The following is a 21,107-nucleotide window of genomic DNA, read 5'->3' as shown; positions in this document are numbered from 1 at the left end:
TATTGTTATTTAGGCACAGCCTTTTTTCTTTTTTTAATATTTTATTTATTTATTTATGCGTTAACATATTTTTTTTTTTTAAATCCACTATCTTCGGCCTGTATCCTGTTCATAGATCCTGTTGATAGTCTGAATCTGGATATGGATTGTGTTTTTTATGGTTGTGTCCTGTAGTTATCTGGAAAGGCACATTCCAGTAAATTGGGAATAAATGCTCGCACACGATTGGTCCGTGGCGCTGATACGTAGGCGGATTGTCAATTCTAGTCATACGATCTGTCATCATCCTTCGTACAATGCGAAAAGGGAAGTTGAAAGAAGTGGGAGAGGGACCTCGCAGAGCCTTATGAAACCTAACGTTACAGTCGCAGGCTGGGGACCGGACTCACTGTGAACAGACACTGAAGTGCCACAAATACCATCCCCGGAGACAACGTTCACATTAACTAGCTTCCTCCTTTTTTGGCAGGTGAGTAGCTAATATTCGCGTTAGCTGTCTGGCTAAAGGCTATCCAGACAGAGGGCTCCTCCCGATGCGGAGCAGAGCTAAACAGCGTTAGCCTGCCCAGCTGCCTATTATCTGGCTAGCTAACGTTAGCTCACCGATACTGGAAGGGCCGAGCTAAGATAGCACAGGGAGTCAGCGTTGTTCGGCTGGTGAATCCCAATGACTCATCATGTTTAGACGATTCGCACATTGGTGGTTTAAATAGCAAACGCCCGCGACCCTGTTTGTTTGGTCCACTGATTGATCAGGTAGGTCACTGATTTAACGTCATGCAGCTAACGCTAGCTAGCTGTCATTAGCTGTACACACCCAAACCAACATCATCTGTGTTTTTGGCGTCCCCAAACGTAACACGGATGTCAGATCTGGGTAGTGTTTATAAGCTGTGTGCGTGCGTGTGTAAAAAACTATATATATTGAAACCGACGTCACAGAGGTTGGATTACGCTTAAATACAAAGAGTGGTTGGTTTTGGGGGCTAGCTGTTGCTAATGCGAACAGTCGTTACTCTGCTAATTCGAGCCAGTCAGCAACAACATAACAGGTTATTTGTGGTTTACTGTGTGTCGTAACGCGATTTCGACGAAGTTGAAGGCAATTATTTTTGGACTGATACTTTGTTTACTTGGTAGTAGATGAAAAATAAAAAATACATTAAGAAAACGATGTGCCCCAGTTACAGAGGTAATCTGTTGTGAACTGGTTAACATGGCTCGTGTTGTTGTTCACCTTCAATCCACACAGCCGTGCACAGAAAACACATTTCCACATGTGCCCAGACTCGCATCATTACAAATCTCCTTTATAACAGTTTGTCTCGCGTTACTTAAAGCTACAGGCAGCAGTTGCCAGAGGTTTGTTGTTGTAGATTTTTTTTTTTTCTTTACAGCTACACTTCTTGGTCATTATGTTGTGATTCATTATGTTGTGATTTTTTTTTTTACAAGTTAAACTTGAAACGGCACAGATGAGAAACCTCTGGTAACTCAGGAAGCAGAAGTTCAGATTTACCTCATCTGTCAGAATCTAGTGTTGCTTATTGTCAGGCGGTAAAGTGACTTTCACTGTCTGCCAAACTCTGGGATGTTTTCACTACACCTGTTTAACTCAGCTCAGTTATTAAGGAAAGCAAACACCTATTTGTTTAACAAGGAAACACAGTGTGGATGGTAATTTGAAACTTTTGTTGACTTTTGTCTATAGTGAACTACAGTAAAATTCCCCTCATGGTCACTGTGTTATGTGTGGCCTTTAGGACTGGACTGCTTTAGAAGAGAAGTTGTAAGAACAACAACACTACACTGTAATGTTCATTCTACTTTGTGACAGTCTGTGCAGAAACATTGTTGTTCTAACAGCCAACCACTTTGCTCTGTAGGTATTTACCCCTTTAGAACATTAAGAATTTATCTCTCAGAAAAATGAAGTACTGTATGTTTCAAAAATATGGATTATACCTAGAATGGTCTTGATTTAACAGTAGACACATGTAGGTTATAAGATATAACAAGTATCTATATGTGTGTGTTCCAGTGTCTGCACACTATCAATTGTGTAGTGCATAATCTAATCATGACTCATAGCTTGAGATGGTGAAATGTAAAATTGTCAACAAATCTGTACATTTCAGTTATGGCCTAATATATCTCCTGACATGTTTTGAATATTTTATTTATGTAAAAGTGACACTGCTTTCTGTTCTCTCTTCTGTTTCAGGTATTTTCTAAAGGTTTTTTTTTCACAGTACATCAGTGTACAGAGGAAGAGAGCAGACGGTGTGACATGGCAAGTAGAGGCGGAGCTACACGACCCAATGGGCCAAACACAGGCAACAAGATTTGTCAGTTCAAACTTGTGCTTTTAGGAGAGTCAGCGGTGGGGAAGTCAAGTCTTGTACTTCGTTTCGTCAAGGGACAGTTTCACGAATTCCAAGAGAGCACAATCGGAGGTATGCAATCTAACTCGACGTCCTTATCTTTCAGTTCTTGTCACAGCAACACTGGGCATTGAATATCCAGCTCATGTTCATTATGGTACAAACAAATAGCTGGCACAGGAGTCATATTTCCTGAGCAGCATGTAAAGGGGGAAAGAGCGACAATAAAATAACTATTTGTGATGCCAGAGTATAGGAAACATAACTAAGAAAAGGGGAAATTGGTGGTTAATTTGTTTAACACATTGAAAAGAGCATTGTGGTTTAACAGCATTGGATTCAGTAGAGATGAGGAGACAATGAAGAGATGACTGTTCGTTCCTGAATGAGGTCAAAGTCGATTTACCACCTGCATAATCTTACACTTACTGTATGAACCAGTGGCGAACATACTGCTGAATCTAATCAGGTTCCATGCATTCCATTGTATTGTCAGCCTCACCTCTCACTGCCATTCTTCAAACTCACCAAATGTCCAAATGAAAACACCCAGACATTCGTAAAATCTCAGACAGCAGTGACCACAGGAAGTAAACAAGGCAAAAGTAGTTTAAAGAGGAACTAAGTAGGATTTTACCTGTGTCTATGCTACATTTTTACCTTAATTAAAAAGCTTCAGAGTAATTGTGATAGTTAAAGCAGAAGTAAGCGATCCGGTCGTTTTGGCTAATGCTGCGTTCCAGGCAGGCTTTTGAAACCGTAAATTACAGCTTCAAGTCACGACTTACGACTTTGTAGCGTTCCAGGCAACCCACTCGTGTTTTTCCGACCTGTTTTACCTGTGAAAGTCACTAAAACGGCCACTCGTAACTTCCGACCCGTGAACTCGTACCAGATCGAACTGGTACGACTTCACAGGTCGGAAAAACACGAGTTACGGGTTGCCTTGAACGCACCATAACGTCTTGTCAGCCGATGGAGTTAGCAGCCCCCGCCCTCATCCCTACGTCACCACATTCAGGCGCATCCCTTGGCTGCACCAGACTGGCTCTGGCTGCACACACAGCCCTTCATGCCGTTCTCTCTCCTCATTGGATAAAACTTGTAGGATACGAGAAAAGTTTTCTCCTCGGCTCAGAGCAGAGCAGAGGGACTGAGAGACCCGTGTTTCGGTCGAAACACTCTATGTAAGTGATTGCTGTCGGAAGATATAACTATTTAAGACTTATATTAACACAAAAATATCGCTTACTTCTGCTTTAACTACATGATTTGTGACTTGTTATGAGTGAGAACGGAGGCTCTCTGCCTTCCACCTGGTGTCTCATGGATGAAAACCAATCTTGCAACATCAGTGTAGTACCTGGCCGCCGCTCTCGTCTTTGTGCACCGCGTCACTAACGCGGACAGTTTAGACTACACAGATATACATGTATGTATGTGTTATATAAGTTATCCACCGCTCCATGGATTGATTTTTCACCGGCTTCATTGTAAACAAATGCACATGGCCAGGTGGAGGGTTAGCAACACAGCGGAAAAGCAACCAGACTTGCATAGTTCCTCTTTAAGTTATAACTCAGGGTTATCGATTCAAACACTGATGATGAACCATTAAAAACCAAAAACATAACTGGCAGAGGTGGAGTCAGAGGACACTGATGAGCTGGAGGTTTGTGACCTGAAGGTCGCCGGTTCAATCCCCCGGACCAGCAGGATAAATCTGCCCTGAATAAAAATAGATACATTTCCAACCAACTCAATCCCAGTAACCCATCCACATATTGTATACTCTGCATAAAATGTGTTTTGATATTACTTGATGGACTAAGTCAAGCAGATAATCCCCCTGTGTGTCTCTGGCGTTGGTCTTAGATTATTACCTCGCAGAAACACATTTTTTTGCGCAGCTCTGTTGCCACTGGCCTGTTTGTCACTGCCTCTTTTTTTTTTTTTTTTTTTTTGCTTTTGTGCCCCTGCAGCTGCCTTCCTGACTCAGACAGTATGTTTGGACGACACAACAGTCAAGTTTGAAATCTGGGACACAGCTGGTCAGGAGCGCTACCACAGTCTGGCTCCCATGTACTACAGAGGTGCCCAGGCAGCCATCGTGGTGTATGACATAACAAATGAGGTGAGTTGGGCGCCAGGTTTTTCTGCCGCCGTACGCTGCCATAACAGGAACTTCATTGTCAATGATGAGCGACAGTGGGGGTTTCCATCTTAATTTTTGTTTTTTTTTCGAAGTCGAGACAAAACCAGATGGTTATTTTTAGAATCTTGACAAATAAAAAAAGATGAGTCATCACTCAACAACACACTGTTTTATAGATGGTGTACAATGTAAAGATGTCACACCTGCATCAGTCACTTGACTCCAAAAAAGTTACGCATCCAGACGCTCGCATGTATACGTGCATATACAGCGTGTACTGATAGGAGGCAAGAAGACACATTGCACATGAACCCTCCACAGAATCTCTATATTAAACAGCAAGCATCCACTTTTCACAGTCTTTTAGTTTAAGAAATGTTGCTTTCATCTGTAAATAGTCTCAAAAACAACATCCGATTTAGTTCTTTCCTATTTCTAGATCCTGATAGATGGACCAGACTATCGTTCTTATCCTTGTACACACAACTTGGATGTTTTTATTTGATTTGCAAAGCGCCCACACAGCTGATTAGTTTGGTGTGGAGTAGATGAATTGGATGTTGGGGAAGGATTTTTTATTTTACCCCTAACCTGCAGCTGACAAGAAAAAATACAATTTCAAAAAGGAGAGAGACTTGATCCCAGGGGGACCGGAGCAAAGCCAAAGGATAATTAGTCCTGATCCAAACTTCAGTTGACCCAGACATACCAGAAGAGATAAACACTCAGTCCTGGCAGCGGCATGATGAACTATCAGTTAATTCAATTAAATCAACAAGCAGTCAGGGTTGGACAGAGAAGAAATATTAGTATAATAATGATAAAAAAACAAAGTCCTCAATATACAGCTCTTGAAAAAACAACTCCAAAATGTCTTTTTCTGCAAATAAATGCTCTAAATGACAATATTTTTATTTCGAATTTGGCAGAAATGTCTGTAGTTTATAGAATAAAACAAAAGTGTTCATTTTACTCAAACCCATACCTATGAATAGTAGAAACCAGAGAAACTGATCATTCTGAAGTGGTCTCTTCATTTTTTTCCAGAGCTGTACATAAAGGCAAACAAAAAAGAAAGAATGATTTTTTTTTTAAGCTCCAATGTAAAATGTATAGAAATAAGTTTATAAAAAGTCCTATATCCACCAACAATATATCAACCAGCAGTTAGCTGAGAAATAGATAGACAAAAGACAATTTACCTATAAATACTTTGGATCAAATTCCAAAAGTTGTAATTTAAAAGCATTCATCTAATGTGTTACTGTGTTTTTCTTCAGTAAACGCCACTGAAGTTCACAGCTGTAATTCCCCTCCACTCACCTTAAAACTCCTCTGGTACAACATACACTAGGGTTAATTAAGATTGCTTAGACATCTGACACAGAGATCCAACAAAAGCCAAGTGATACCTGACCAAGCCCAGTTAGACTTGAGTCTAATTTGGATCTGGTGTGACTGGTCCTGGGTCTGGTCTGCGGTCCTCAGTGATGAGTGGACTAGTTAAGGCCTATATTTGGAAATCCTAAGGTCCTGAATAAAGAAAACCCGTCCTCCTCACAGCTTAAAAAACAGGCTTGTAGCTCACATTGTTGACATTTTTTTGGTCCCTTCCATGCTGTTCCAAACACTGCTTTTACTGAACCTGACGATATTTTCATACTGTAGGGCTGGGCGGTATGACACGGTATTTTTGAGAATCATATTGGTTTCACGGTATTTGACTTTTTTTTTTTTTTCATGCAAGAACGGGCTTACCCACATTTGCTTTTAATGAGAAAAGAGTTACTGCACTAGATTGGCTTTAAACAGCCCATTCAGCTGTCATAAGGACATAGTGTTTGTTTTGTTCAGGTAAATGCAGCAGGACCCCCTCCATGACCCTCCTCTCTCTCACACACACCCACACAAACACGTACGCATCCACAGGTCACACTGAAACATTAATAAACGCAAAACGCAATAAATCGCTAATTTGTACAATGTTCAAATAATTACACTGCGGTCGCAATCGTCTAGCAGAGTGGTTCACAACCTTTTTTGGCTCGTGACCCCATTTTGACATCACAAATTTCTGGGGACCCCGTCAATCAAGATGCACCAGCTCAGATATTTTTATATGCTGCATTTTATTTGAACTCGATTTATATTCGAGTAAGTGAAAGTATAGAATACAGTTGTTTAAGATTGTTTGTTTGTGGTGTTTTTAATCATAATTTTTAAAGGAATAATAATTAGCAATTTAAAAAAAAATAAATTACTAGATGTTTCAGGCGACCCCACATGGGGTCCCAACCCCAAGGTTGAAAAACACTGGTCTAGTACGTCTGTTGGTGTGCAGCGGTGAAACACTTCACCGGTATTGTGGTATATGAAAAATTCATATCATGACAAAAATAAATACCGGTATTCAGTGTCAACCGGTATAGAACGAATCGCCTTGTTGTCTGATGTTTGTAAAGTTTATAAAACCAATGATTGGACAAACATTACTATTTACGTGTGCGGCGCCCATTTTTGTAATTAGTCATGGTTATCAGAGATTAGCCGGGCTAACGGTTAGCTACCTGTTTAACTTTAATTACTCAGTGACTCAATAAACGGTCCATGAAAAAATATTTTCTCTAGCGGTTTTCTGAGTTACAACATGACTGAGCTAACTGGAGTAGTTTCATGTCGTGTCTGACAACGGGAGGGTTTTAACAGCTGACGTCCTGATGTTAGCTTAGCTACCGTTAGCTGTCCCTGTCAGCTGCAGCCACTGATGCTTTCTAGACACTGTGATTCCCCCTTAAACTGAAGAAATACAACACATAGCAACACAAAACACACACACACACACATAGAAATAGTAATGTTTCTTCAATCATTTTTAGATTTGTCTAAATGGTGATGGGGCGTGAAAAATATTTTATATATATATAGCTAAACTCTTGTTCGTTACTTCTGTTCTCATTCAAATTACGTGCTGGTTTTCTACCTGGAAGTATGTCATAAGCATCATCATTCTAATAAGACTTTATACCATTTTTGGATTGAACAAAAGAGAGGCAAAGTTCTCACTGGGCATCATTGGAAGGCTCCACATGTCCTCCTCTTTCCATCACATGGGACTTATTGTTATTTTCACTAACTGACTCACCCCCTCTTGTTTTGTTTGCCAGGAGTCATTTGTACGGGCGAAGAACTGGGTTAAAGAGCTGCAGAGACAAGCCAGTCCAAATATTGTAATAGCCCTGGCTGGGAACAAGGCTGATCTCGCAAACAAGAGAGCACTGGACTTCCAGGTCGGTCTTTTTCACTGAAATGAGGAAGTTGTGTGTCGGGTGTCTTTTGAAGTTATCATGAAACATTCTCAGGCCGATTGTTATTTATGACGCGGCTCGACAGGAGCAGGCGCTCTCCGTGTCGTCACCACCGTCCTGTGGGCCGCTCCACACACTGTGAAGTACTGTGAGTGGGTTTAACTAATGGCTTCCTGATGTTGGGTTCTCTTCTCTCTCGCAGGATGCACAGTCATACGCAGATGACAACAGCTTGCTTTTCATGGAAACGTCGGCGAAGACTTCTATGAACGTGAATGAGATTTTCATGGCCATCGGTAAGTTTTTTTAAAGATGTGTTGTTTATTGTTTTATTGTTAAATGGAACCCCATTAGTTTTCACAACTATTCTTCCTGGAGTCCACAAGACAAACAAAAAAATATCTTTTCAATTAACAGATAACAAGCAAATAAAAGCATCAGTTTCCAATAAAATAAAAGTCAAAGTGACTTTTAGTGATGTGTGTTGATGTGGCAGAGCTAGAGACAAGAGCCGTGACAGAAGCACTGAGCTGTGTTGTAAGTCTGATTTATGTTCTCTGCTGAAGTGCCCTTGAGCAACAGCTAACGACCGGTCGTCCAAAGCGTCTCTTGTGTGAAAATGTGCTATTGATTGTTAAGGGTGAACAGCACACATGCACAGCTTCATGCAGGTAATCCAAAGCTGCTTCATATAGTCTAAAAGAATAGGGACTTTCCTGTATGCCCCCCACCCCCGCCTCTGCCTCCCCATTATCTGTCTCTCTCTCAACTGTGCTTTCCATTAAAGGCGAAAAAGGCCAAAAAATATACTTTAAAAAAAATAAATAAAAGAATAACTGTAAACAGGACTACAACTCCAAGAAATCCAAGTTGATACCATTATCTGTGAGCGACTGTAGCCCAGTTCAGAGAGCGCTTCCTTCTGAGTCTGCATCTAAGCGGCAGTTATATAATAATAATAAGTCAACAAAGCTGCCTCATTACGAAGGCCTGCTTTTGGCTGATGTTGAAGAACACAACTGGCCATACTCTTCAGTGTCCCATAATGCACTGCAAGGCAGTCGGTTTTTAGTGGTCGCATCCAGCCCATAATCACAGGTACCTACCACTTTTCTGGCAGTCTGTGGGGCCAGTGCTTGATGACTGTTTTGGAAACAAAGGTGTAGTTTTTGGTCTCATCTGCAGAGGAGAGGTGTGGTCTTCAGGTCCGCTGAAGGACACTGTCCTCACAGGCAGATTCATCATTCATCATATGAGAGCGCAGTAGCTGTGTTTTTTTTTATTTTTTTTTATTTACCAATAAGGAAGCAGCAGCCATGCAGAATGAGGCCTGTCAGCTCACAGTGTAAAATGTTTTGAGTGATAACCAGTGGTGTTAGTACATAGTTTGTCCACCAGAGAGTGCTGTCTTCACACTGGGCTTTCTTTACATTGAACACTGCTAAGTGGAAACTGCCATTGTGAGCATGCACAGGCTGTTTGATTGACAGCTGTCTCTCTCTCTCTGTGTCCTCAGCTGCAGCTAAGTGATCAATTAAGGTTCAAGGTTCATTTATTCTCATTCTAAAACATGCTTTCACGTGAAGGGAATCAAATCTGCCCTCAGCTCCAAGCAATGTAATAAAGTGACAGTAAAGAAACAAGTAACACAAGTGAATAAAAATCAGCCAAAGCAGCAGCAGCAGCAGCAGCAGCAGTAGTAGTAGTAGTAGTAGTAGTAGTAGTAGTAGTATCAGTAGTAGGGGGCAGAGGGTTCCTCTGCAAAGAAGCTGGACTTAAAGAGGAACTATGCAGGATTTGTAGTTTAACTATGCTAGATTTTTACCTTAATTAAACAGCTTTGGAGTAATTGTGAGGGTTTAATAAATGGTGAAACCTGTTACGAGGGAGAATGGAGGCTCTCTGCCTTCCACCTAGCGTCTCTTGGCTTGACTAATTTCTCGCCAGCTTCGTTGTAAACAAATGCACATGGCCAAGAGGAGGATTAGCAAATCAGCGGGAAAGCGACCGGCCTTGCATAGTTCTTCTTTAAGTCGTGATGTCCTGGCTTTGATGCTCTACAGTAGAAACCTGAGGGGAGGCGGTCAAAACATCAAAAATAGCAAAATATTGCAAAATGACTAGTTGATGGACGGAAAAATAATGTAGGCTATATAACGTACACCTTAACGGGTGTGATGGGACTTCTTGAGTCAAATAACGGTGCATTTTACAGGGATGCAAACAGCGCGCCGAAAAGCGAAACTCGCTTTTTTCATGACCAATTAGGTGACTTGTGTGAATCGTTCAGATCCGAAGAGTTTTTTTTTTTTTTTGGGGGGGGGGGGGGTCAGTAAAATGTTTTTCTAACAGGCTGACAGTGACAGTCACATGAAACTGAGGCGAACTCATTCATGGTTGTCTCTGATTATACTGATAACAGCTGACCTCCCATGTAGACTCGACATGCGCGCTCATTAAAGCGGCGCATATCCGCGTGCAGTCGGTGCGACGGCGACGCCGTTTTTTCCCCCCCGTGCATGTCTGTGGAGCTGTGCGCCGCGGACATGCACGGTTCCCTACGTTGCTGTGTCAGGCAGGTGTCTCCCACGGAGATCTGCCCCGTTTCAGAGGTGAAGGAAGCCCTAAGTGGAAAGACGTCGCCTCCGCGATGTAGAATGTGTTCAATTAAAGTGAAACTAACACATTATGTCCATTAGCCTACACAATGAATGAAACATCCCATGTCTTTATTTATTCAGTTTATTTTAATAGTAATAATTATGACTAACATTCAGTGAAGACCTAAAAATCAGTATCTCCAAAATGGAAATATAGCAAAGGATTTTTTTTTTTAAAGCATTTTTAATATAGAAATGTTGGCCTTCTGAAAACTATGTCCATCTATATGCAGTATGCACTCAATACTTGGTTGGGGTTGAACTACTGGAAATGGACTTTTCCGTGATATTGTAATGTACTAATGGTGAGAGTAACAGTCAGGGGGGGCCGTGTCCACCAAATGCACTTTGAGTGTCTACTTTCCATTCAGATCCTATGGAGTTTGGCGCTCACAGCGCTCAGCGCCCTCGGTGGGACTTATTTTAGCGCGGCGCTCAGAGTGCTTCGAGTTGAAATCTGTTCAACTTTTAGAACAGCGTGGCGCTTGTCAATGTCACTTTTCCCACACTGGCCAATCAGAATCAAGAAGTTGCGGGACATACGTTACCGACAACAACACAACCGGAGACGTGGCTCGGTATATATCATGACCCACACTCGTTTTGAAGGTAGGCCGACCTCAGCGTCCATGTCGAAAGCTGGCGCTAATGCTATTGTGTATTTCTCACACACACTGTAGTGTTTACAGTAGCTAAACAAGGCAGAAATGTCAGAGGACTCGTTTTGTAACCTAGCAACGGTGGCATTCTAATAAGAGAGAGAGCGCTGAGCGGCGTTAAAAAGATGGAAACGGTAACTTGAAAAAAGTAGCGCCTTGAGTAACACCGTTATTTTATAACGCCATTATTCCCATCATTGGTTATCCACCTTTTTCCGAACGTCAAAAATGTAAGCCGGTTTTGCTCTTCCGGTGGAATTTTATGTTTACGTTTCCATGGTTTCGGTAGTCGCGGTAAATGCATGGATTTTTTTTTTTTTTTCAATGAAAATCTGAAAAACGCATGGATCATCACACCAGCTGTTAACAATGGATATCACACAAATTGACATCCGTGTTAAAAGCCAGCGTTAATACATCCATGCGCTTACCGCATCTATGACAACGGCCGAAAATCATGGAAACGTAATCGTACAATTCCACTGGAAATGCAAAACCGGCTTCCAGCTTCCGGTTTTGACCATAGATGACGTTCGGAAACGTATGGATAGGATGAGATCATTTCATTCTTTATTTGTTCACAGAAGAAGAAGGAGAGGGAAATAACCGAATGTTGTCATGACGACCGCCTTGTTCTGTCATTGCAGCAAAGAAACTACCCAAGAACGAGCCTCAAGCCACCGGAGCCAGCAGCGGGCGGAACCGGGGAGTGGACCTGACAGAGACGGCTCAGCCCACCAGCCGCCCCTGCTGCAGTAACTAACCCAGCTCTTCCTGCTCACCCCCCACCCACCAACCCCCCCACCCCCTTCCTACACACAAACACAAATACACACACAACACACACATCCCCCACTCTGCCCTCCCATCCCTCCCTCCCACCACCCCCCCTGTCAACATGTGGACATCGGGCTCCTTGGCTCTCTGACGTCAGACCTGACCCTCCACCTCACTCCCCTGGATTAGCTAAAAGACTCTGTATAGCTGCATTTCTAATACCTTTTTTTTTTTTTTTTTGATGTTCTTTTTTTTCCTTTTTTTTTTAATTTACTTTTTTTAAGAAATGTATATCAGTATAATGGATGCATGTATCACTACAACGCCTAAAAGAAAAGAAAAAAAAACACACACATTTTTGTTTCTCATTAAGTTGGAGGACTAACCCCATTTTAGAAAGCTGAGCGAGTGAGAAACCTGTGAAACGTGTGATTGTGTCATGTGTGAGATTTTCCGAGAGTGATTTGCTGATGAGAAGGTGTAGCCTCATTCGTCACTTCACAGGGTCGACTGGATGCAAAATTATGTTGCCTGTAATGCTCTGTGCGCGTGTGTGTGTTTGTGCGACGTGTGTGCGGGTTAAGTTGTGCTCACAATCACAAGAAAACCAAATTGTTCCCATCACGAAGACGCCTGGCTTCTCAGACTGTTTGTTGTTGTGGGGCATTGATGTGTCGAGACGGCGCCAGGAATGGACTGTCACGCAAACTGAGAACCCACCTTCCCTCCTCACATCTGTTACTCCAGAGAACATCTTCATCCAAGACTCCTAGTGGAAAAAAAAGTGTGGAAAACAAATTTAGCGCTCTCCAGTTTTTGAAAAACTTGGAAATGCACAAAAAAAAAAGGTATTTTGAGACTATAGAAGAAAAAACTGCCCTGATTCATGTCAGGCTCCTCATTATGTGCAAGAAAATAGATTTTTTTTTTTTCTTTTCATAAAAGCAAAAAAAAAAGACTCCATCTTTAGAGCGACGTGGGCTTGTGGCATTGCCGTACGTCACGTTGAAGAACAAAGCCCCTTGCGGTGTGGGAAATCACAGCGGGGTTGCGGAAAGCGCAGGAACATCAGGAAGCAACATGAAACCCGTGTGACAAGATATTTAAATTCAGCTTCCCTCTTCAACGGATCGCTTTCATGCTGCAGCCTCGTCGAGTCCGATCGCACGAGTCCCATGTCAGTTCTAAAAAAACAATCCGGCTTCACACGAGAAAGATAATCAACAGGAAAAACTGCAGACTGTTGAACATCCTGCTTAGTGAGTCATCTCACAAAGACTTGAACGCATGACTAGTACTAGTTTAAACTCTTTTGTTTTGTTTTTTTTTGTCCATCCACTCTGTTTCTGTTCAGGCCAGTAGCCGAGCTGCATCAATATGGGTGATTTGAATCAAAGGGGACGGGGGGAGGGGAGGGGCGGTGGCGGTGGCGGTGGCGGTGGTGGTGGTGGGTGTTTTTTTTCTTTTTTTTTTCTTTTAGAATAGAGTTCAGACAGCACACAAACAGAAAATTGGACTACTACCCATTGTCACAAGTCTGTGGAAAAAAAATATACTCTAATGTTGTTATAGGGTGCAATGTTGCAATGTTGTCTTCTTCCTCCTTTAGTACAGCTTGCAGAGCTCATGAGCTCACCAGGAAATTTATCTAGAGATTCCGAACAATTGTACAGTTAAATATAGGTCTGCTACTCTTTTTCTTTTCCTTTTTTTTTTTTTTTTTTTAATTTTAATTTTCATTCTAGACATTGTCACAAACTGGTCAAATGTTAAGCAGTGGTGGTCTTTTTAGGTATATGTAGTGTTATTAACAAAATCCCTATGTGGTGTCTTGTTACTTTTCTCAGAAATGGTCCATGGTCATGTTTGAAAGGAACTTTTATTTCATTGCACAGTGTTGATCATGTTTTAATTAATGATGACTGCCCTTCGATTTTATATGACAGACTGTATTGGACTTGCTAACCTACTGCTATAAACAGGTAGCATAATTAACCTAACCGGTGGTCTCTCCTACAGCTCAATGAATTTTAATGATGTAAAACAGCATTACTAGTGATGGGCTGATCAGTTTTGAGTGTCTGAATACAACTTAATAAATTCAATAAAGAGGTCTCTTGTACGCCTTCTTGCTCTCAAGTGACGTTTTGATATATTTCACATAATAAGTGATTTAAAGCAGAAGTAAGTGATATATTTGTGTTAATATAAGTCTTAAATAGTTATATCTTCCGACAGCAATCACTTACATAGAGTGTTTGGACCGAAACACGGGTCTGTCAGTCACTCTGCTCTGCTCTGAGCCGAGAAGAAAACATTTATCGTATCCTACAGTTTTTATCCAATGAGGAGAGAGAACGGCATGCAGGGCTGTGTGTGCAGCCAAGGGACACCGTGAATGTGGTGACGTAGGGATGAGGACTGTTATGGTGCGTTCAAGGAAACTCGTAACTCGTGTTTTTCCGACCTGTGAAGTCGTAGGACCAGTTCGATCTGGTACGAGTTCACGGGTCGGCGGTTACGAGTGGCCGTTATAGTGACTTTCACAGGTAAAACAGGTCGGAAAAACACGAGTGGGTTGCCTGGAACGCTACAAAGTCGTAAGTTGTGACTTGAAGCTGTAATTTACGGTTTCAAAAGCCTGCCTGGAACGCAGCATTAGCCAAAACGACCGGATCGCTTACTTCTGCTTTAACACCCAACAAGAAGTTGTCTACGGCTGTGCAGCACCGCTGACTAATGTTTGCATGCTATTAAGCTCAATGAATGAAGTTTAATGAGGTCATCATGCATCATTGCTTTAGCTGTACAGTGGTGTATTTTTGCCTCATGAAAAGTTATGGGAACAAAATTCTTTGCAAGCTTTCATTTAGAAGTCACAACCGAGCGAGGCTGGGATCACTTCAGTCAGCATGTTGTCTTGATTATAGATTTTCAAGTCCAATCACTTATAGATTATTAGATAGAATCATAACAGGACTGAGTCAAACCCTAGTATGTGACTTTACCTATGGTCAAATCCATAGACGAACTCAAACCCAGGCTACTGGTTCGTCAGTTGAGCTACCATACAGTAGCATCCTCCTTTAAAAATACTTATCTCTCCTAAGTCTTCCAACTCCAGAACATAACAGACTTTTATTAGAGGCTGTTTGTTATGTCTAACTCCCTGTTTCATTTGTATAATTGGTCATTGTAATTAGTACAAAACCGAATTATTTTCCTCCCTCCATCTTTCCTGCTCTCTGCTAGTGTGCTCTATGTTTAATTCGTCCTCCAATTCCTGTAGTCGTAATGATACATTTAATGAAAGTAGTTTATTTGTTGAAATGGAGCTTCAGTAGACAGTGCGCCGCTGACCACTGATGGAAATAACATCACTCAGACAGTGACATTCACAAATTATAGAGCTAGTCTTGCTGTTGTGGTCCAGCCATAAATGGATATAATTCAGTATTGTACCACTGTAAAAGAGATGATGAGTGATCAGAGTCAGCCACTGCAGCAGATGCACAGACATCCTGACTTCCAGGACCTTAAATAGCCTATGTCTCAAGCTCCAAAAATAGCAGATATTACTATTGCTGCAGTGTAACTTGAAAGCATTGTTTTGTTTTCCCTTGTCTTTCATATACTCGACACTCGCTGAACAGCTCAGGGCTGCAGTATGTTATGTTTATGCCAGACTTGATAGAATTGCTAATGCTTCATAACAAGACTGGGTGTTTCAATGTGGAAATAGTACTTACAGTGTGAAGTTCATGAGCTCATCAATAAAAACTGCATTTGCAGCCTTACCACTGACCAAATGTAACACTTTATATTGAACTCTGTGTTCAGCTCCAGGTCCTGTGTTTCCCACATATTTCCATCTTCAGCCTCCTCTCTCTGCTCTTGGCTGCCTTCCACCCAGACAGCCTCACATACTCCCCATTCTCAAATTCCTCACTGGGCGAGTCCTCTGAACTCGAGACCAGTCTGATCACATGTTTGGCTGAGACTCAAATCTCTGAGCAGAAATGACCTCCTGGTCCTGTCAATTACAGTCCTTACAACCTCATTAACAGCCTTGTTCATCCCGCGCCACCCACACACCACTTGAGGCAAGAGGAGGCAGTAGATAGACGAGTTTTAAGGGTGTAGCACACAGGGATCAATAACCAATTAAACTCATGGTGACTAAGCGGCCAAGACCCCTTGTAGCCCTGATGATGTTCCTCCACTTTGTTGTGAATATCTAAAGGGCCAGTTCTCCAGTATAGCAAAAACATGGTCTCTCTTATCTGTATTTTGCGAAAGCACAATAAAAAGATTGTCAGTCCCCCCATGGAGTGTAAACCTGGGAAAATAAAACCTAAACCACTGGAGCTTTTGATTGTATCACATCTTCTTCAGGAGAAAGAGGTGTAAAAAAAAAAAAAAAAAAAAGGTAACACTTTATTTTAAGGGGTCCTTGTTCCTGTGTAGTTACCTAATTAATTACAGTGTAATTACCTACAGTATGTAACTGCATGTAATAGCATGTACTTACATTGTAAATACCTGCTGGGATACCTCAGTTCTTAACCATTAACTGCAATAACCAGTGTCTTCGATAGTGTACCACGTGTGCTGTTACACAACTTAGTATATGTAACAGTTGTGTTAATACACCGTTGTTACTCTTTGATACAGTGGAATGAGCACATTAAAATAAAGTGTACCTGCTGGGATACCTCAGTCCTTAAACATTAACTGCAATAATCAGTGTCTTTGATAGTGTACCACGTGTGCTGTTACACAACTTAGTATGTAACAGTTGTGTTAGTACACACTTGTTACTCTTTGATACAGTGGAATAAGCACATTAAAATAAAGTGTACCTGCTACATACTTACATGTAACATCATGCAGAAACTTGGTACTCAAGTATTTTTACATAAACCAATAACTAGAATAGCATTTTTTCAGAAAATGAGACAATGCTGGATAACTCAATTCATATGGAACTGAAAACATTATCAGCAATCTGTATGCATAAACCACACACTCAAAAAAATGCATTTCAGTGTTCCTTTATCGTCCTTTATTTTTATTATCCCCAAAAAACCACAAGGCTTGATCTTTTCCTGTCCTTTAATGGAGTCCTCTATTTCTCCTCCGTAAAACTGAAATGATCACAGAAACACAATTTACTTACAGTACTTACAGTAGCATTGCATGAATAGGTACACTTCAATTAGCATCCAGATTAACAAAATGAAAAGAGTTAGCATAGACTGAAAGCTAGCAAGGTATATTTACCGAAAACATAACTAATCATGTCTTAATTACAAAAATACACAATCATGTAACACTATTGACATATTCTACTCACAGATAGACATTCCCCAAGGCAAAAGCGTCCAACAATATTATTTAGCAGTCTGCTAGTCTGTGCTCACTTTTACGCCCGAGCATGAGAAGTGAGCATGCAACAGAAAAAACACAACATAGCTGGACTTGACGAGCCGAGCGCTCACTTCGACGCGGTTTCTCTGAACCAAAGAGAAGACCACTCACTGTGACATGGTTTCTTTGAACAAAGGCACACACTTTTTTAACCCTCAAAGACAGTACAAAGACACTGGTTATTGCAGTTAATTAAGAGTTGAGGTATCCCGACCCAGGTACACTTTATTTTAATGTGCTTATTTCACTGTATCAAAGAGTAACTAGTGTGTACTAACACAACTATTACATATACTAAGTTGTGTAACAACACATGTGGTACACTATCGAAGACACTGGTTATTGCAGTTAATGTTTAAGGACTGAGGTATCCCAGCAGGTACACTTTAATGTGCTTATTACACTGTATCAAAGAGTAACAAAGGTGTACTAACACAACTGTTACATATACTAAGTTGTGTAACAGCACACGTGGTACACTATCAAAGACACTGGTTATTGCAGTTAATGTTTAAGGTATCCCAGCAGGTACACTTTATTTTAATGTGCTCATTCCACTGTATCAAAGAGTAACAACGGTGTATTAACACAACTGTTACATATACTAAGTTGTGTAACAGCACACGTGGTACACTATCAAAGACACTGGTTATTGCAGTTAATGTGTAAGAACTGAGGTATCCCAGCAGGTACACTTTAATGTTCTTATTACACTGTATCAAAGTGTAACAACGGTGTATTAACACAACTGTTACATAGACTAAGTTGTGAAACAGCATAAATGTTCCAAGACTCAAGAGGCAGGAGGAAGATTGATGGAAAAGGTTGCCCAGGCAACATGGGTTGTGGTTTCACCCATTTTTCTTGCAGATGTACCCCTTCCCCAAAGAGAGAGGCCACTTTGACCAGGTATTGTAACAAGCATTTCTTATTACAAGTGTAACAAGGACCTGTAAGTACACCAAAATACACTATGTAATTACAATGTAAGTACATGCTATTACATGCAGTTACATATGTAATTACACTGTAATTAATTAGGTAACTACACAGGAACAAGGACCCCTTAAAATAAAGTGTTACCAAAAAAAAAAAAAATGGATTATAGTTCCTCAAGAACTTGGTAAACTCTATCTGCTGGTGAAGTTTCTGAGCCCCTAAATGATGTGTTGAGACAGTAATTGAGAAGTAATCACCTTTGTGTACATTTCCAAGCCATATGTTTTGATAAGTTTAAAGTTTAAATCATCTACTTGGACATCATTTTCTAAACTTTTTTTAGGCTCAGAGGATAAGGCAAACCGTAACCTATGATGAAAAAAGTGGAGAGCACAAACCTTCAGTCTTAAAGAGGAACAATGCAAGTCTGGTCGCTTTTCCGCTAACCCTCCACCTGGCCATGTGCATTTGTTTACAATGAAGCCGGTGAAAAATCAATACATGAAGAGATGGATAACATGATGTTACAACATGTATGTTAGTGTAGTCTTAACTGTCATAAACAAAAGATTGCTGGTTACAGAACGTGTTTGTGTCGCGGTGCCGCAGAGACAAGAGCTGGGACAACGGGGCGGTGGCCATGGTACTACACTGATGTTGCAAGGTTGGTTTTCAGTCATGAGATGATGATCACAATTACTCGGGAGGTTTTTAATGAGGGTAAAACGTAATGATGAGGGTAAAATTTGCCTTTAAATTGCACAAAGCTATACATTTGTATAGTTTTATTCTAAAGAGGCACCCTACATCAGATGATCCATGTTTTAACTCTCCAGACTATTTTAAATGCATAGCCTGAGACTTGTGGAGACTTAAATTGGATGAGATCTTTCTACTTGTTAGTTGTGTTACTCTGTTTTCCCGCAATGCAGCTCTTTTTCATGCTGAAAACCACCACTGACCGCAGAGATGAACAAGGCAGCTCTCCGCATCAGTCAGATTGCATTTTAGTTTCATCACTGGAAGCCTCGCCACAGAAGCTTCAAACATGTTGGACCCTGTGACTGTGAGTCACTGTCGCCCGCTGCTGTTTGAGAGGAGCTGCCCATCTAGTTTTGTCGGCAAAGTTAAATCACAACGATCCGATCAAAGGTTCAAAAGTAAAACGAATACCAACCACAGTCTGCGATTACAATCTTTCCACTGGGAGATTCTAATCCCTGTCAGTCAGTCAGCGTTCAACCAAAGTTTCATTTCTGCCCAGTAAAAAAAACATTGCATTCCCTATATAAACCTGTGGCGAGAGCTGTCCTGACTGTTTTGTTCATCATACCGGTTGTTGACCACGCCTAAAAGCAAAGGGTGAACAGTTCAGGTAGAGACATGTTACTTCTTACAAAGGCTGTCTACTAACAAATCATCCTGATGAACTCTGTACACGAAATGTGATGCAAGTAAGTGCATGAACTCTGTTCACTCTCATCATACCTCTGCTCACCTGGCCGGCTGCTGGATTTTCGTGTTTGGAAAGTTACTAAAATTGGAGTGGGTGGAGGGGGTGACAGGAGGTGCATGACCTTTTTGATCTCACAGACACGTGGTTTGGAGCGTACTGAAGTGTTCTCTCATCAGAGGTGGACCACTAGAAGAATAAGACCTTAAAAAAAACAGATGGTTGCGGTTTGGATGGACAAATCCACGTCTAAAGTCTGCACTAGTCCTTAATTCTAGCGAGTATGAAGACAAGACACCACAGTCTTTTAAACTGGATCATGCTATTTGTCAACCTTTACAGAGTAGGCTATCCCTGGACCTTTGTTTGAACTCGGCACGATGTGACTGTCTGCAGCCGGCCACAGTGGAGAACGAAGTGGGACCAAGATGTGTTGAGGGTATTTTGACATTTCGGTGGTAAGCCTTCAAGCGTGGTATTTTGGCTTTCATGTGTAAACTGGGAAAATTGGTCAAATTTGTTTCAGAAGAGCGCTTGACATTGACATGACATTTCACTTTACAATTTTCTTTGTTCAAACTAATATTAATTGCAACACCGTTTGAGTGTTGCTGTAATAATCCCCGAAAAAGACAGCACCATCTAAATTTGACATGTAAATTAGACCGTTGTAGATTGTTTTATTTGGACAGACAACTGGACTATAGAGCCTCGGGCTTGTGTGGACATTTAAAAAAAAAAACAGGATCAAAGAGTCATTTAACAGGTTATTGATTGAGGCAGCAAATGTCAAATGTCAAAGGAATAGCTCCCCGAGGATCAGAAACTTCTCAGACGAAGCCAATTTCTGGATTGTCAATCAAAAACACAGTGAAACTCCTGTGAAGAAAAATTTGGTTGGTGTTTTCTTACATGGTGGAGCTGTCATGTGAGGTAACGTGAGGTTGAAACTGGCAAGGAGTAGGTATAGGCATACTGGGTAAAACACGACATATATTGAATCAAAAAACGCTATATTACTCTGTACAACACGCTCATATTACCATATCTGTCATAGTGTGTAGAGATTTGGGGAAACACCTATAAAACTAACTTCCAACCAAATACATTATGCAAAAAAGGGCCATAAGGATAGTAAATCATGCAGGATACAACCACCACACCAATAATCTGTTTAGCAAATGGAGAGTATTAAAGTTTGTTGACATAGTAACAGACATACATTACATACATAGTAACATTGCACAGATAATAATATAAAAAGCCAAGAAAAATTTACTCCCTAATGATATTCAAAAAATGTTAAAGGAAAGAGAGGGGATATATGAGCTAAGAGGGAAACTTA

The 21,107-nt window shown here is 41.1% G+C and overlaps 1 protein-coding gene across 1 annotated transcript; it reads left to right on the top strand.

Moving 5' to 3' along the window:
* Window positions 1-244: 244 nt before the first annotated feature.
* Window positions 245-14,062, top strand: rab5ab (RAB5A, member RAS oncogene family, b). The gene is made up of 6 exons (XM_085803546.1): window positions 245-469; window positions 2,225-2,456; window positions 4,367-4,518; window positions 7,704-7,826; window positions 8,047-8,140; window positions 11,811-14,062. Exons 2-6 carry the CDS (start codon window positions 2,291-2,293, stop codon window positions 11,924-11,926), a joined length of 651 nt encoding a protein of 216 aa, XP_085659672.1. The 5' UTR covers window positions 245-469; window positions 2,225-2,290; the 3' UTR covers window positions 11,927-14,062.
* Window positions 14,063-21,107: the final 7,045 nt, after the last annotated feature.

The sequence above is a fragment of the Trachurus japonicus genome, chromosome 16 (genome assembly GCF_045865225.1).
Source record: "Trachurus japonicus isolate A0001 chromosome 16, Traja_1.0".
Classification (NCBI taxonomy): Eukaryota; Metazoa; Chordata; class Actinopteri; order Carangiformes; family Carangidae; genus Trachurus; species Trachurus japonicus.
Note: the sequence above shows the minus strand (reverse complement) of the source record. Positions and strands in the feature narration are given on the sequence as shown.

Coding starts and splice junctions, on each gene's coding strand:
- rab5ab (XM_085803546.1), top strand. CDS start 2,291: ATGGCAAGTAGAGGCGGAGCTACACGACCCAATGGGCCAAACACAGGC. Junction 2,457..4,366: donor CCAAGAGAGCACAATCGGAG/GTATGCAATCTA, acceptor GTGCCCCTGCAG/CTGCCTTCCTGACTCAGACA. Junction 4,519..7,703: donor TGTATGACATAACAAATGAG/GTGAGTTGGGCG, acceptor TTTGTTTGCCAG/GAGTCATTTGTACGGGCGAA.